The following is an 18,054-nucleotide window of genomic DNA, read 5'->3' as shown; positions in this document are numbered from 1 at the left end:
ATGACTACTGTGAACAGACAGAAGTTAGCCCTTTTCCTCCTGCTGGTTGCCTGTTTTGCCAGTCACTTAATGCTCTTCTGACTGTGGAGATAAGTTAATGCTGGACTGTCAGTGGGTTCAGGGCATTTTTTTCTCCTCTGCTGTGACAGTCACAATGTTCTTTTGGACCTAGAAACTGGCTCTGACTTAGCATATTGTATTTTTCTTCCATTATATGCAAGTACTGGTCTGTTAGAATAGGCCTTCAGTGGTCATTTCTGAATTAGTTTTTTTTTAAAACTTAGCAATTAATACAGCTTTCTTTGTACAGCACTTACATCAAGTAGATCTCACTCCCATTTTCACTGGAGACCCCCATGCATTTCTAATATTGAAAAGTGGTCATTACACAAAAGGAACTCTGGTGAGGGGAGCCTCATTTGGGTTGTACTACATCGATTCCTAGGCAAAGGTGGCATTACTAGATGTGTTCTGTTTCCAATTTGGATACTCACATCGCATTTTAATTGTGAGGCTAGACCTAGACAGTGATATGCATCTCTGTGTTGAAGGAGACAATATGAATTATGATGTCAGGTAAGCTGCTGCAGTGAAACATGAAAAAAGCTTTAACTGCTTTGCCTATACTGCTTGGCCACATGCTATAGCAAAGATCACTGATACATGTCCTCAGGAAGGCCTGTTCTGTCTGTGTCTGGCTACAGGCTGCCATTTCCACTGTGCATCTTCTTTTTTATTCCTTTGTTTCATACTGAAATTCAGAAATAAGCCTAAATATATTATGTAACACTGCTTTGGCCTGTCTTGGAATGATGCCCTGGATGTTACGTAGCTTGGACACCACTATTGCATATCTCTGTGGCTGCCAACAGTGCCCTTTGGCCAAAGTTCTTGTCTCTAATTACAGCCATGTATGCATTAGTATTTGTCTTCTGTGCACCTCAGGTACTGCACAAGTGCTTGGATAAATAAGTGCTGTCCTGAAAATGTATGCAGACAAATAGATGGTTTTGTAGGTGCATCAAGCATTTACAAGAATGAATTAGAAGTGTGCAAGAGTACATGTACAAACATGAATAGAGGCATAATGTTAAAGGGAGAGGGGATTCTGCTTGCAAATTTGGACAAATACATGGAAGTGTCTACATGTGAACCAGGTAAACACGTTCTGTCAATGGTCAGTGGAGCCTCGGGAGACAGCTCGTGACAAGGGACTTGACTCTTGCCCACACATAGGCATTTAGTGCTCGTGACACATGGTGCCCCATTCTTTCCTTCCCCTCAGTGCCTGGGTGCTATTCCAAAAAGACTATAGGTCTCCTGCAGGTCCCACGCCGTGTCTGCCAGACCTGTGCAGACATCATAGACACCCTGGGGCTTCTCAGGTGGCACTAGATGCCTATGCTCAGGCTACAGAGTTGAGCCCACGGTGACCACTTCAGTGTGACTCACTTACCTGCCTCCACTGACTGCCCCAGCCAGATCTCTGGTGACTAGAATGGGAGCTTAGAGATCCAGCACACATGGAGAATCCTTCCTGAAATACTTCGTGTTTAAAGAAGTGTTACATATGAGATAAAAGCAAATCAAGTGGTTTTTAATCATCATAGATGAATGGGAGCAAGATTAAGATGGGAGAATGCTTCATCTCTAGGGTCATTCTGAAAGTAAGGCAGCATTTCAAAAAGTCACCAGTGCTGATTCTTTAATTCTTAGTTTAACAGAAAATTGTGGAGTAAAATTCCAAAGACACATCACACTCATGTCTGCAGGGACTCTACACTTGTGTGTAAAAAGAGAACTTGGACTGTGGCTCACAGACCTTTCCATGAGAATCACCCTCCCCAAAAGGCTGATTCACTTCTGTATCACAGCTCTGTGCTTCAACATGCATGTTGGCTAATTTGTAGGCAAGGCTTGTTTCTTACCCCAGGAAAATATTTAGGAATTTCAAAGCTTTTTTCTTTCACCTCTTGTTTTTTTTAGCATCTGATTTGAAGGGAGAGAAGGAGGCTGGGATGGGAGTTGGATACATCATCCTCATTGCCTTTGCTGTGTTTGGTTTTGTGCTGGGCGTTGTGAGCCTTCTCATTTTCCAGTACCAGCGAAAGACGGGAAGATACAACTTCAGAATCAAGTCTGACAACTTCAGCTACCAAGTGTTCTATGATTAGTGATTTCCAGGTTACCAGATGTAAGTACTGAATTATGATCAGTTACTTTTTTTAGCTGTTTATCTCTTCCTGAAATGGTTAAATACTTGCAGATGGGCATACTCTGTTTAAGGGTATTTGAACCTCCTGTCCTGTTCGCTGTGGGTCAAGGTCATAGAAGTAAGAATGAAAATCCTACTATTCTTGCCTGTTTTCAAATGCTGCAGACTACAGAGAAGGAAGACAGCCTTCTCTTCTTCATATTCCTTCACAGCTTCGGTCTCAGTCAGAGTGAATGACACACCACTTTAGAAGAACACCAATAACCATTTCCCCAAAAAGCGTATCACTTTTGGTTTTGGATCATGGATTAGTATAATAAAGGAGAGAAACTTTACCACTCTCTTTATAAATCTGCTTCAGAAGCTAATTTACTTCAGAAGTTATCCCTTTATGCAAAAGCTTGGGTTTAATTTTTTTTTTTTGGAAGGGGTGTTTTTCAAGAAAATAGTGGGATGTTAGACGTAAAGAGCTTGAAATATTGATAATGCATAAGCAATGCTTACAAGTGCCTGCAGAGAGTCTGGAAAGACAGCTCTGAGGAGTGTTAACCACTACCACATGTCCTGCCTTTGCAACTTGGGAATTTAACACTTTTCCAGAATACCATAGGATTCAGCACTTTTTCTGTAAAATGAGTGTGTTCTAGCTGCTCACCACCATTTGTATGTTTGTCCCTTTAAGAAGAAGAGAGAGAGGTGAGAAAAGTACACCTAACATTGCTTCACAACTCAAGGATGTTTACTGCGGATTAAATTCTGTTCCTGGGAACAGGCTTATTTGACATTGTTACCAGAGTTAGTCAGTAACTCTTTCCTGACTGAGGCCTCATACATGACAATGCAGTTGCCATGACCACAGTAAATTCACTAGACTCATCGTGATGGTATTTGCAGATAATTTAGTTTGCTTCACTAAGTACAACAACACTTAATATATATCACAGAGAAAGGACAGGGAAGACTGTATCCCAGCTATCTGCTTGTAAAGTCTTGAATAGTCACTATTAGCTCTGCTTCCCCTAGTTTTACACTACAGAGACCATCCTCTGTAGTCATCTGTGGGCAGTTCCTGGGAGATCGCTGTAGGTGAGGGTGATGCTCTGATTGCTTCCCAAAGGCTGGGCAGGGCTGCCTCTCGGGAGCCCAAGGGGAAGGTACCCGGGGCTCCTTGGTACGGCTCCAGCTGCTGTACAGTTCCATCAGTGATACAGGTCCCACTAGGGAGCCATAATCCAGCATAAAGTGTTTATGTAGGTCCATTAAATTAAAATTTATATATGAAGCCTCTGAGTCTCTCCACAGAGAGAAGAATGGCTTGTCTTCATTCATCCTGCTCTCATGAGTGGTCACGGGTAATTGCAATACTTGATAGTAATGGGAATTCTGGAGTTGTGCAATGAGGTTGTAGCATAAAGGATATTGTCAGGCTCATAACGCTTATACATCATGTTGGAGTCTCAGCTAATGGCTCCTTTTAGATGCTGGAACTACTCAGCTCTTCTTTCCTATGTATTTACTTTCTTTGGAAGGTAGTTGATTACCTTTCTAAATCATGATTGGTTTGTTTTTTATTTTTTCTAGTTGGATCATGTCTCATCACATGGAGAACTGAAGCTTGTCTTCACTCAGCATTTGGCTTTCATTACTCTTCACAATGGTGGTCATGATTAGTTGCAACACTGACTCTTCCAAATTAATGTCGCTTCTATCCCCCTCTTTTTTTTTTTTTTTTTTTAGCAATCTGGCTCTTCCCTAGTGTCCTAAGAACTATTTGTGACTGCAGCTCCAGGTTGAAGTGAATTTTGGCAGTTTTTTCCATGGATAAAATAGAAGGGAAAAAAGAAAGACTTCATGGTTCTCTATCCAAGTTCCAAGATTTGGCTCTCCCACTGTGCCACTTTGCTATGTGCCCATCTTAGCATCACTAGTGCCATTACTATTGACAAGCTGCATGTTTCTATAAATATTCCAGGAAGTAAATCAGCAAACCCTTAGAGAGATCTCCTTTTCAGTCTGTAATTCATGATTTACTTAAGGTGAGGTTGAAACTTTGAGCTGCAGCAATGTTGAAGGCCTAATTGTGCAACACCTGAAGTATACATAAGCTGGAGAACGAGTCTTGGATTTGCCACCAAATAAAGAAAAGGCACCATGAATCTGGAGCTTAACCTACTCAGAGTGTTCTTCAGCATGAGTTTTGAGATTTGATTGTAAATTCTTTAATTGACAAGGACTCAGTGAAAAAAAAAAGAAAAAAGAAACTATTTTTGCTACTGGCAGCCCATGTTTTTCCAGATAAGTCAATTGGTACCTACATATTCTGTTTAATTAGACCACAATGATTGTGCAGTCAAGCCACAGAGTGTGCTGCCCACCTAAGTGAGAACACTCCAATTGCAACAGAATAGTTATAAATTTGAGCTGAATTTTGCCTGGCTGCAAAAGCCTACCGTTAGTGCAGCAGCAAAGGTTTAGTTTACATGCTCCATTGGATACAACAACAGTCTGTTCAGCTGGATAAACTGGAACAAAAATCTTTTCCACACAGTAAACATCTCCTGCAGGACCCTTTCCTGGGGCGCTCTTCTTCACTCTGCTGCCCCAAACCTCCACTTCAGTGAGTGTGTTAGAAGATGGAGAGTAAAGCAGTGTGGCAACTTGTCCCCACCGCCCCTTGGTTCTGATGATTGCTGCATGCACTCCTCCTACACAGTGACAGAGTCTGCTGTGTCTGGGTCACATGTAATTCCGTAATTTACAGTGAACAAGCTAATTCCTCTTTAAGCTCAATGGACACCATTATAAATAACTCTTAGTGGAAATTGGTCATTAACTTGAACTCACAAATACTCTTAGTAGTCATAGCATTTAGGTACTGATTTTTTGGTACAGACTAGCATTGGAAAGCTGCTTTTCTATCCCCTAGTCCAATTTCTGTTAGGTAATAAGAGTACTGGGTAAAGGACTTCTACATTTTGCAAAAGGTCGTACTGATTGATCTTGGAGGTCATATATACACCTTTTAAATACATCAATAAATTACAGAATAATTTGCATTCTGCTTTTGATTCAAGTGAATTTATAAGGAGTAAATATCTTTGACTTGTCTTTTCTGTGCTGAAATATCAGTTACCAGATCCTGATATAAAAAAAGATCCATTTGGTTCCAATTCATTAGTGAAACTGCAAATTATCGTTGCAATCTTAGAGTCTGATGAACATAACCATTAGCTTTTTATTATGTAGGAGTCTCTTAACTTTTGCTCAGTTTGCTCTCAAATATATAGTGTTTGCCTTCTGCACACAGTGAAAGGATAAGCTATTTTACTATAAATATTTTTCTAGTTTTTAGTACTTACAATCCTGAACTGCTTGAAAGTGACAGGACTAGAGATTTGCCTATTGATTTCAGTGGAGCTATGTCATTTACAAAAGCTGAGCACTAGCCTTCAGGATGAAATACAAAACATTAGCCTGTATTTGATACCTTGCATGCTCAGCAGAAACTGCTGTTGTGACTATCTGAGTCTGTTTAGCAGAGTTTTGGTGTCTTAATAAAAGCACTCCTGTAACTTATTGTTGACTTTTGTACTGTTATATTTTGCTTTTGTGATTTAGTCACAGGTATTAAGATGTGCATTATGTGGATGTGGCAGCTTCTGAAGAACTGTTCAAGTATCAGTATAATGTTCAAATATCACTCAAAATAACACATGACCTTATCCAAACACCAATGGACTGCAATTACCAACAACTACGTACGTACACTTACTAAGGGTCTCTTTCTTCAACATTACAAAGGGCAAACATATTTTTAGTTCCACGCTTTGCAGCAAAGACAACCAAAAGCGTATTCAACATTCCCAGTCCAATAATAGTATTGCAGCAACATAGTGATCCAATCTGAAACTGGTGTCACACCAGCCTCCCTGAGCATTTGATTGGTACAGTTCTGACAGATGCTCCAAAACCAGCATATTCAGAGCTTACCTTCAGTGAAGCTTACCCTGAAGGCATTAGTGGACTTGTCTGGACCCCAGTGTGAAAAGCAGGGAAGAGCACCAGCACTTGCTCCAAATGCTTCCTTTCTCATCCCTGTGCAAAAGTGTTGCACAGCTGCCACCCATTTTCTTTATTTTTCATTTTTTTCTGTGCTATGTTTCAGTGGCTAGTAGTCATTATTTTCTCAGCGCTGTCCCTTTGTGTCTCCTTTTCATGCTGGTGCACAGAACAGATTGTTCAGTTGAGGTATCATAGAATCACAGAATGGTTTGTGTTGGAAGGGATCTTTAAAGATTATTTAGTCCAACCCCCTGGCATGGGCAGGGACATCTTTCAGGTTACTCAAAGCCCCATCCAACCTGACCTTAAACACTTCCAATGATGAGGTATCCACAACTTCTCTGGGCAACCTGTTCTAGTGGTTCACCACCCTCATCATAAAAAATTTCTTCCTTATATTAAATCTAAATCAACCATCTTTCAGTTTAAAATCATTGTGTCTTGTCCTGTCACTACAGGCCTTGGTAAAAAGTCTCTCTCCACCTTTCTTGTAAACCCCCTTTATACATTGAAAGGCTACAATACAGTGTCCCCAGAGCCTTCTCTTCTCCAGGCTGAACAACCCCAGCTCTCTCAGCCTTTCTTCATAGGACAGGTGTTCCCAGCCCACTGGTCATTTTTGTGGCCCTCCTCTGGACCCGCTCTAACAGGCCCATGTCTTTCTTGTGCTGAGGACTCCACAGTGGGATGCAGGTCGTGAAAATCCAGGTGGGGTCTCATGAAAGCGGAGTAGAGGCGGAGAATCACCTCCCTCGACCTGCTGGCCACACTTCTTTTTATGCAGCCCAGGATACAATTGGCTTTCTAAGCTGCAAGTGCACATTGCCAGCTCATATCCAATTTTTCATCCACCAGTATCCCCAAGTCCTTCTCTGCAGGGCTGCTCTCAATCCATTCATCCTCCAGTCTGTATTAATACTGGGGATTGTCCCAACCCAGGTGTAGAAACTTACACTTGGCCTTGTTGGACTTCATGAGGTTCACATGGGCCCACTTCTCAAGCCTGTCAAGGCTCTTCTGAATGGTAATCCTTCCCTGAATCAACTGCACCACTCAGCTTGGTGTCATCTGCAAATTTGCTGAGAGTGCACTCAATCCCACTGTGTATGTCACTGATGAAGATATATTGGTCCAGTATGGACCTTGAGAGACATCATTTGTTACTGGTTTCCACTCAGACATTGAGCCATTGACTGTAAGTTGTTGGACATGGCCATCCAGCCAATTCCTTATCCATCTAACAGTCCATCCGTCAAAGCCGTATCTTGCCAATTTAGCGGCAAGAATATTGTGGGGAACTGTATCAAAGGCCTCACATAAGTCCAGGTAGATGACATCATAGCTCTTCCTTTGTCCACTGATACAGCCACTCCATCGTAGAAGGCCACTAGATTAGTCAGGCATGATTTGCCCTTGGTGAAGCCATGTTGGCTGCCTCTAATCACCTTGCTGTCTTCCCTATGTTTTGACATAGCTTCCAGGAGGATCTGTTCCACGATCTTACCGGGCACAGAGGTGAGGCTGACTGGTCGGTAGTTCCTAGGGTCCTCTTTTTTACCCCTTTTAAAAATGGGTGTGATGTTTCTCTTTCTCCAGTAACTGGAGAGTTCATCTGATTGCCATGACTTTTCAGATATGATGGAGAGTGGCTTGGCAACTACATCAGCCAATTCCCTCAGGACCCTGGGATGCATCTTGTTGGGTCCCATGAACTTATGTATATTCAGGTTCCTCAGGTGGTCTCGAACCTGATCTTCACTTTCAATGGGAGGGACTTCCTTCCCCCAGTCCCCGCCTTGAGGTTCAGGGGCTTGAGAGATGTGGGAAGAGAGATTACCATTGAAAACGGAGGCAAAAAATTTGTTGAGTATCTCAACCTTCTCCATGACGGTTGTCACTAGTTCTCCTGTCTCATTTATCAGGGAGGGACATTTTCTTCAATCTTCCTTTTCTGACCAGCGTACCTGTGGAAGCCCTTCTTATTATTCTTTGCATCCCTTGCCAAATTCAGCTCCAACTGTGCCTTAGCTTTCCTGATCTCATCCCTACACATCTGGGCAGCTTTCCTATATCCTTCCCAGGATACACGTCCCTGGTTCCACTGCCTGTGCGTTTCCTTCTTACACTTTAGTTTGACCACGACGTCCTTACTCAGCCATGCTGGTCTCTTTCTTTCCTTTCCTGATTTCTTACACATGGGAATTGAGAGCTCTTGCGCTCTAAGAAGTATGTCCTTAAAGAGTGGCCAGCTCTGTTCAGCTCCTTTATCCCTGAGGGCAGTTGCCCAGGGGGTCCTACCCACTAATTCCTTAACTGAAAGTTTGCTCACCTAAAATTGTGTCCTGACTCTACTCTTCACCTGGCCCATATACCTCAAGATTGTGAATTCCGCCAGGGCATGATCACTGCAGCCCAGGCTGCTGCCAATCTTGCATCTCTATTTAGTTCAGCCATGTTGGTAAGCAACAGGTGTAGTAACACTTCTCCCCTGGTTGGGCTGTCTATCACCTGGATTAAGAAATTATCCTCAGTGCACTCCAAGAGTCTCCTAGATTGCTTACAGCTTGCTGTGCTGCTTTTCCAGCAGACGTCAGAGTGATTGAAGTCTCCCAGCAGGATCAGAGCCTGCAAGTATGAAGTAAGAACGCTTTGTCAACAGACTCCCCTTGATCAGGCGGCCTGTGGTAAACATCAACCACAAGGTTTCCTTTGTTGTCTTGGCCCCTAATTTTTACCCATAAGCTCTCAACCTGTTCATCGCTGTTTTTCAAAGGCAGCTCTGTGCAGTCAATCAATTTCTTTACAGAGGGCAACCCCCTCACCCCTCGTTTCTTGCTAGTCCCTTCTGAACATTTTATAGCCATCGGTTGCAGTGCTCCAGGCATGTGATTCGTTCCACCGTGTTTCAGTGATAGTGATTAGATCGTAGCTTGCTAGCTGCACAGTGGCTTCTAACTTCTCCTGTTTGTTACCCGTACTGTGTGCGTTGGTATAGAGGCATGTAAGTTGGGCTATCGACCCTGTCACCTTTTAAAGGAACACACCCTAATTCCTTTGAGGCATTTCACAGGTGTTTCCTGTGAAGGAGGAAATGTATGAGGTGCAGTAGGATCCCTCTGTCTCTACCGTTTCACCCCATCTGCTGCTCAGACAAGTTTTGATGGCTTTGGAGGGCTCATTTTAGATTGCTGTGGTCAGTTCCCCACATCAGTGATCAGGCAATTTCACCAAACAAGTAGTTCTGAGACCAAGGAGAAATCTTCTAGAGGAGCAGCACTGACCATCTCCCTTTTCCAGTCTGGTGTTGTTCTGTTAATGAAGCACTGGCTCTAGATAATTATTTGAGACAATGGATGAAAAGTATGTAGACATGAAGATTTAGTTTTGACCTCTTACATTGTTTCCTAAGAAGCACTTTAGACCAGTGGTAAGTGTGCTTAATGTCCCTGTTGTTCACTGAGAACATGACACTGCTGACACCTGATGCAAAACACTCATCGTTATTCCTTTCTCTCATATTGTAACGTTGCCAAACTCTGGTCCCAGCAGGGTTGGGAAAAAGCTGAGATAATTGGAATATTTCCTTGTTCATTAAAATATAACGGAGCTGACTTTTTAATGCCTGTTTGGAAAGTTTTCTTGTAGGCTGCGGAAGGAAACAAGTTAAAGGAACTGAAAATGTTTAACTGCAATTGATCTAAAAACATGATGTTGGCTACAATCTGGTAGAAAGCCTAGAGCACAGAGCCACCTAACGGCTTCTTTGATTTGCTTTGTAACATCTACTCTGCCTGGGGGTCTGTCCTGCAGGGTTTGTGGCAAACCTACAACAGAGTAGTATCCTCTCTGTAGAGGTACTACCTTTCTTCAAGACCCCTCTCTTTTTTTTTCAAAGCTCTCTTCTCTCCTTGCTATCTCCTGATCCTAGCAGGCCCACTGCAGACAGTACTTCAGCTGACAGTTTTCAGGGAATCTCTGCCTGTTTCTACAACTCACCTCCCTCTGGCTGTGTGGACAGCTACCACCTTGTGCTACAGACACTCTTGGGTACATAGTCTGGATGTGACACTGTCTGCCAGGGGGTAACACAGGAGGCTTGTCAATGCAGCGCCTTTCCACATGCAGCAAATTGCCCTGAAAGTGCTCTCTGCCTCTCCTGCCTTTTTTTCCCAAAACAGAGATTTTTCCTCTGAAATCCACAGAAAGAAGAGTTTCAGAGACTTAACACAGACACAAAGACTTGCACACTAAAAACAATCATAACACAAGTATAAAAGAGGAATCAAGAAAAAGCCAGAACATTTGGAGATGGCAAGGAAAAGAGTAGTAGAGGACCAAAACAATGAAGTTCAAATGCTGTATGGAAGTGTCAGTAATAAATCACTGGTGTAGTGCTTGCAATAGATCCTGAAATGTCCACTCACACTGTTCTCTTTAAATCAGCTGGTGCTCAGTCCTACCTATAATGAAGGCTATAAAAGTATTAGGATGGTTAGGGTAAATGTGTATTGCTGCCTAGAAACTGGATTTGTTGAAATAATAACCGTAAGGAATGAAAAAATATAGCAGTTTTATCAACCTACCTTTGTGTGTGTTTGGGTGTGTGTTAGGCAAAATTCAGCATGTTTAGGAATACTGCAATTATACAGTGCAGAGAGCTTGATTTGATCCACTTTTCTCCCTTTTTCTCCCCCTGTTCTCTCAGAGAAAGTATTAATAGAAGTGTTTTTTCCTATGCAAGTTTCTCACATACTTGATAACTTCTGGAAAATTGCAAGTATTTGTAGGCACAGATGAAGTAATAAACCTTTATTTAAATAGTGATTTTCTCCTTTTCCTGCTTTACTATGGAAGTAATCAATTTCAAAAGAAAAGTGGCATTTCTCTTCCATGATCTTTCTGTTTAATCCTGTAAAGAACACAATCTCTTGACAGTTGCTTTTCTTTGACTGTTTTGTGTCTGCTTGTCCTGGTTTTGGCTGGGACAGAGTTAATTTTCTTCTTAGTAGCTGGTACAGTGCTGTGTTTTGGATTTAGTGTGAGAATGATGTTGATAACACGCTGATGTTTTAGTTGTGGCGAAGTAGCGCTTATCTTAAGCCAAGGACTTTTCAGTTTCCCATGCTCTGCCAGCAAGCAGGTGTGCAAGAAGCTGGGAGGGAGCAGAGCCGGGGCAGCTGACCTGAACTAGCCAAAGGGGTATTCCATACCATGGAACGTCATGCCCAGTATATAAACAGGGGGGAGTTGGCCAGGAGGTGTGGATTGTGGCTCGGGAACTAACTGGGCATCGGTCAGTGGGTGGTGAGCAATTGCATTGTGCATCACTGGTTTTTTTCTTTTCACCCTCCCCCCCCTTTTTTTTTGTTATATTCCTTTTCATTACTATTATTATTATTATATTTCATTATTACCATTGTTAGTATTATATTTCACTTTAGTTATTAAACTGTTCTTATCTCAACCCATGAGTTCTACTTTTTTTTTTTTCCTTTCCTCCTCCTCACCCCACTGGGAGGGGGAGGGGGAAGCGGCTGCGTGGTGCTTGGTTGCTGACTGGGGTCAAACCACAACACTGCTCTTGCTACAGATAACTCTGAGGAGGATCAGAACCTAAGGACAATGAGAAGAGAAAATACGCCCCAGTTAGTTTATTGATGGTGCAGTGAATATTTGGCACCTTGCTACATGGGACATTTTACTCTTTCCTCACCTGGATGGAGCCTTTAGGAAAATCCAAGGGAAAAATAGGAAAGCTTGATATAAGCATTGAGAAGTGTTGGGGAACTCCAAGTATGGTGGCATTATGGAGCTACTTTCACTGATATTTGGAAGTGGATCAGGCATGGTGCAGTAGGTTACAGGGTAGCAGTATTCTCAACAGGCTGACGCAAATCCATCCCAAAGCACCAAGAAACCTTGCTTGCTCCAGGATTGTGAAGGTGACTCTGAATTCCAAGAAGAGACTGCCTTTCTGACAGAGACGTTTGGGTAGAATTTTCATTTAGGTAGAATTTTCATTTAGGTAAAACCTTTCCAGCAAACAATGTCACTATATCCTTGGGAATGTGCTGGCAGCTAGTAACACTATTGACAGTGTGGGTTCATCATGGCTTATGTTCAGTAATACTTAAACTCTTCAAATCCACTCAGGAAATATCTGGCTTTGCCTCTTGTACTGCCTAGAGCTTTGATATGAAATGCCAGCCACAAACAATGCTCCCATTTATTAGCTGCCTTTGGCATCTGGCAATTTGAAAGGATGAAGGAAGTGCTTCACATCAATATTTTGGACAAATATGGCTATTACTAGTACCTGGAGATAGAAGGGTCTTGTGTTTGTTCTAGTGCCAACCTTGAAAGACTAATTACTGAGTGTTATATGTGAATAGCTTTCTTAAGCTTAGTCTAGCATATTTGATTGTGCATTGTATCATACCTGCTCAGTGAGAATATAATGTCGTCCACTCCACTGAGTTACTCAGTAAAGAATGTGAAAATATGGCTGAACTGGAATTTGGAATGGGATGTTTACTGAATCCAACTTTAATTTTTACAGAACAGCTTTTGCAGAGCACAGGACCAAACCAAATGCCACAGCTCTTGTCTACGTCAGTAAGGCATAAGTCAGGAGTAACAGTTGAACAAGATGCTATTGGCTTCTGAAGGTGTTTTCTTTATGTGCCAGAAAGATTTTCAGCTGATAGGTTGTTTGAGGCTGCATTTTGCAGTCCATTTAAAAATCAGTTGACTCATTCTCAGGATATACTACATACTGCTGCCAATTTCCTGAGTTTCTCAGCATTTATTTGACTATCTGTTGTTCTCCTTTTCATTTCTTTGGCTGCAGCTGTGACATCTTATTCTTAAACAGGAGGAAGACACCTCTGTTGTCTTACAGGTGTATGAGAAACACCACCTTGTAAAGTTTAGTCTCTCCCCTGAAATGACATCTAACTCTCACCTGACTTCTATGAAAGCCAAAGTCAGTATGCCAGGATGTCCAGGCTGTGGTCCGTGTCCTATATCCTGGATGTCCTATACCTTGGACTTTCCTTACGAGACAGTACTACTGAAGATAACATACTATCCCTCTTCTGCAGGCCATTGGAGACTGCATGGCCTCCCTGGGAAGATATATGTTTAGTAACTTCCAGGTTAATTATTTCTAGCACTTCCCCCAAATTTTGTTTCTTACACTGATATTGGTATTTTCATGGAGTAAAGCCATACACATCAGAGAAAGGAACACCTGAGATGGCCTATGCTATTGACTTACTGCCTTCCTTCATTGTAACCACAAATGGTAGTGTCTTCCCATTGATATGAGCAACTGATATTTGTACCATGTCTTGGTATAGTGCATCTTTGCTTTTACTGCGTTCAATTCCCCAGCAAAGCACCAGTATTCATATTCATTCAACTGCTGTGACTGCCTCACCCAGTTGTCACTGAGAGCAAAGTGTGACATACATTGCCTCACAGAAGCCTTCATTGAGGCCTATGCAGGCATTTGCTCAATTGTTTCATGGGGGCAAATGAAAATTGAAATTAAGAGTAAGAAATGCAGTTGAACTTACTGTGATAGTGCCTGGGCTTTTTGAAAGTAAGATGCTGAGTAAAAATACAACCTACCTTTGTGCAGGTTCCTGATATTTGAGGTAACTCTGCATATCAGCTTCTTACTGAAGTTCCTGCTGCACTTGGCAGATGATGGATGAAGCAGGAGATCTGATATGGGACAGAATAAGCCCTTAAATTCTTTCTGTGATTGTATGGCTTATTTTTCCTTTGTTAAGGAACATGTGTTAGTGACTGTCAGCTGAACAAAATGTATCTGTGCTCTAAGCACACTTGCTAGATGTTTTTTTCCCCCAGTCTCCATAAAAATACAAACAGAACTGCCTTTTCTTTTAGAGCTTCCTCAGGGAGTGAGATGGACCCTGCTAACCTACTTCTGACAGAATCACTTAGCCACGCTCTGCACATTTAGTGACACAGGTTTAGTTACTTGCATGTATCTAGTTACACACAAAATCTGTGATTACAGCTGCTGTAGTTAAGAATTGCTTCATGGTGCCCTTGAAAACCAATCTTACATTAATAATATATGTAAGTAAAATCTCATGGAAAGTTTTACTGCATTTTCCTGCAGACGCAGCCTTGACTAATACAGTCAGCACAACTGGGTGAGTTAATGTTTTGTACCTGTTTCCCCTTTCTCTGTGCTCTCTCCTGGGGACACGTGGTGGTGCCTTTGGCTTCTGCTTTGCTAGGAGATGATTTCACAGTTGCGAGAAGCAGCTCCTCACAGCTGTATGGTTGTATGTACCTGTTTTGAACATGAGATGCACAGGGGGATTTGAACAGGCATAGACTGGGAGTCTGGCAGCTGATACAATATCTCACTCTGAAAACGGAGGGAGAAAATGTTGATTTGCTTTACAGAGCAGCGCTTTCCCAGGCAAGCTGAGTGATTTGGTGCCAATCACCAGGCATGTAGCAGAAGGACAAGGAGACCAGCTGACAGGAGCTTGCCTGATGTGGGCCATACCCTGGCCAGGCCAGCCAAGTGGTTGCTCCCCTTCACCGCTGTGTTTGGATGAAAGCCAGGGACTGGCAATGGCAGATGATTCACACCATGCTGGTGTCCCTGCCTGTGGCCTCAACCCAACCTGTTGCCCACCCCAAAGCCAACCCCGGCAGTGGCACAGCTGCCCTCCTGCCTCCTCAGCCCCGACTTGCCTTCCAGCCCTGCCCTGAGTGCTGATGGCTGTCAATGGCCTTGGGGTCCAGCCCGGAGCCCGGGGTGGCCCGTCCTCCTCAGATGGTGCGGGAGGCACCTCACCCCGACAAGGGGGCCTCATGACAGCAGCAGGGGTCAGTGTCCCTGCTGAGCTCTGCCCTCGGGCTGTTCCTGCAGCGACTAGCCATAGGGCCTGCTGCAGGGCCTGGGACCGTTGCCTCCTTCCTAGTCTGGGACCCAGGGGCTGCTCCAGCCTCCTGGAGATCCCCTAGATGAGGGTCAGCCGTTCAGTCCCTGACCCCTGCCCACGCTCAGCCGGCAGCGAGCGGCTCCTCCTGCTGAAGGGAGAGGGCAACGCCTCCTCTGCCTTCCCACACGGAAGTTGTTTTTCCTCCCGCCAGCAGTGTTGGGTTTGTTTTTTTCGCCCCGAGTCCTGCCATCGCTTTGCCGTGCGCTGGTGCCAGCGGTGGGGGAGCACCCAAGGCGGGCAGAGAGGATGGGTGAGCTGCTGGGGAGGCCAAGGCCCGGCCAGGTGGCTCTGCCAGCTTGCTTGGAGGGTGTCAGCTCACTGCTTGCCGTGGTGGGGAGGTGGACGGGAAGTACCTGTGGAAGCCCAGAGTATGAGATGTGAGGGGCTGCTGGCCTGGGGCAGGACAGACACAAAAGGGTCTTTTTTATCTCCCCTCTGAGGACCTGGGAGGTGGTTTTGGGGACCTCCCCCCTTGCAGGAGGCAGGGCCAATGGAGAAGTGTAGCGAGGGTTTTGTAGCAGGAATCGCCCGGCTTGCTGAGAGGCAGGGATGGGGAGATGTCCGAGATCACAGGCAGGGCGGAGGCAGCCTTGGAAGTCTGTGAGGCCCCTCCTGGACTCGAGGGTTTCTCTTTTCAACCGTCTGCTCCACCATGAATGCTGCACCTTGTCAGGGCCGCGCCCACAGAAATGTGAAATTCACAGTATGGGATTCTGCGTGGGATTTTGTATCTTACGTCCCCTTACTTTGACAACAACTTCTTCATTCCAGGGACAGGTTTTACCAGCGCTCATTATGATGTAGCAGAAGATGTGGACTGCTCAGGTGTTTGGCGTTATTGTCACAAGTCCTAAAATGTATGTATGCATCACTGGCAGGATGAATCGTACCATACCACCTCGGGCAGGTCTTAAATACACTCTGCAGTCCCTTTAGAGGAAAATGCAAGAAGCTGATATGCTGAGCAGGGCCTAGAGCCTGCAGCCAAGTAATACGAAGAAACTGGTATGAGCTCCTGCCCTTCTCTGCAGCTTGGTTACCTGTGTTAGTGCTTGGTATAAGGATCCTCTGTCCACTCAGCATGCAGACCCTGGAGTCTCTAATTGCACCTAGGCACCTCTGATCTGATCATGCTGTTTTTCATAGAAAGTGGCCAGACAAGGAGGAGGAGATAGTGATGATGGTTCTAATCACCATGACTGATCCCACTTGCAGGATACCCTAATAAGCATGTTTAAAAGAAGTTAGCAAGGGGACATCTCTGAGGCTGCATTGACCCAAAGTTGTAGTTAAAGATTGGTGGGGCTGTTAAAGTAGTAACCTTGCATTAGCAAGATAGATAAATCTCTTCAGCTGAGAAAGGCTGGTGTGGAAAGCATTTAAATTTCCCCTTCATATCAGCAGGAGCATAAACAAGCTCTAAAGCTCATTTCTTATACTTATGTTTAATTCTTGCCCTACTGTGTAACACTGCAAAGTAAGTCAGTTGCCTTCTTTTCTTTTCCAGATTTCATAATTACAAAACCGGGGGAGACAACTGTACTACACATGCTAAGGTAAGCCAGCAATGAGTTATGCATGGAGAAAGTGCTTTTGTCACATTACTTCCTTGTCATGTGATTTTGCACTGATGGGTTTTCCTTCCCAGCAGAAGGCAGAAGCTGTTCAGTATCTGAAATGAAAGTACTGTTTCATTCTCACTACAGTATTGCATTCTGTAGTGAGAACTTTCTAGTGATTTGGCACATTATTCCTGTTTATCTGCTAAGCAGAAGAAGACATATAACTAACTGTTCCAAGTAGTCTGAAACCATGCCCCAAATATATCAATCAATGCATGTTTTAATTTTATTTCCTGACTATAGGATATGGATGTTGGATAAATGAATTAATATAAATATTGTAACATTTAATACTAAGCAAAGCAGACCTTTGTTGGAGAAGCTGATCTTCCCATTTCTAACCAAGTCACTTTTTGCATTACACTTAACAATCACCAAGGCTGAGCATGGAAGAATTCTTGTACTTCATAGAATCATAGAATGGTTTGGGTTCGAAGGGACCTTAAACATCATCAAGTTTCTACTTGTGAGAAAGCTGCACACCTACTAAAAGCTCTGTCTGCTAGATACATGATACCTTATTAGAAAGGGACTATTGGCTCTGTCTTTGTATGGCCTGGAAAAATAGGGCACACTCTCAATGAGATGTTTGCTAAGTAATCCTAAAAGACATGGAAGAAGACTGTCAAAACCAGTGCCAATTGCCTCTAAACCCCACTTGGTAATTGCTGACAGGGAAACTGTAAATGATCTCACAAGCTTTACATTAACTCAGATCCCAGGAAATGCTTAGCCCCTACATACATATTCCTGTATTGCTGAGTAGGTGCTAGATATAGATGCTAAGAATACCACAGGTTACCACATTCTTTACAGGTAAACAAAAAATAGTTTTTTTCCTGTTTTAAACATGTTTAATATTTCCAATACAAACTACTTAAAGTATTATATTTTCTGGCAGATTTTAAAGCCTAATGATTTGGCATGTCTTGGCAGAGTGCATTTATTACTGCATAATATATGTCATATTCTTTTGTACCACAGATATATGTAAATTCTCAATGTGTGCTTTTAGTTGTCAAAGGGATTTGCAGTGCCATGCCCAAGAAACTCATTATTGATAAACTGTGTGTGATACAGAGGTCACACACAAAACATGTAAAGAGCTTTTTCTCTAGCTGCCTGATCTGTAACTACCTCTTAAGTCTGTGCTGGTGGT

General features: G+C 43.3%; 1 protein-coding gene across 1 annotated transcript in view; it reads left to right on the top strand.

The window, feature by feature from the left end:
• The window catches only part of UMODL1 (uromodulin like 1), a 48,723-nt gene extending 44,801 nt beyond the window's left edge, over nt 1-3,922 (top strand). Inside the window, exons 21-22 of the mRNA XM_050891628.1 lie at nt 2,001-2,194; nt 3,797-3,922. Of these exons, the coding sequence (XP_050747585.1) occupies nt 2,001-2,174 (174 nt within the window). The 3' untranslated portion in view covers nt 2,175-2,194; nt 3,797-3,922. The remainder of the gene's footprint in view (nt 1-2,000; nt 2,195-3,796) is intronic.
• The last annotated feature ends 14,132 nt before the right edge of the window (nt 3,923-18,054 follow it).

This window comes from Gymnogyps californianus, chromosome 1, assembly GCF_018139145.2.
Source record: "Gymnogyps californianus isolate 813 chromosome 1, ASM1813914v2, whole genome shotgun sequence".
Lineage (NCBI taxonomy): Eukaryota > Metazoa > Chordata > Aves > Accipitriformes > Cathartidae > Gymnogyps > Gymnogyps californianus.
The sequence above is the reverse complement of the archived record's forward strand: the minus strand, read 5'-3'. Positions and strand labels throughout refer to the sequence as shown.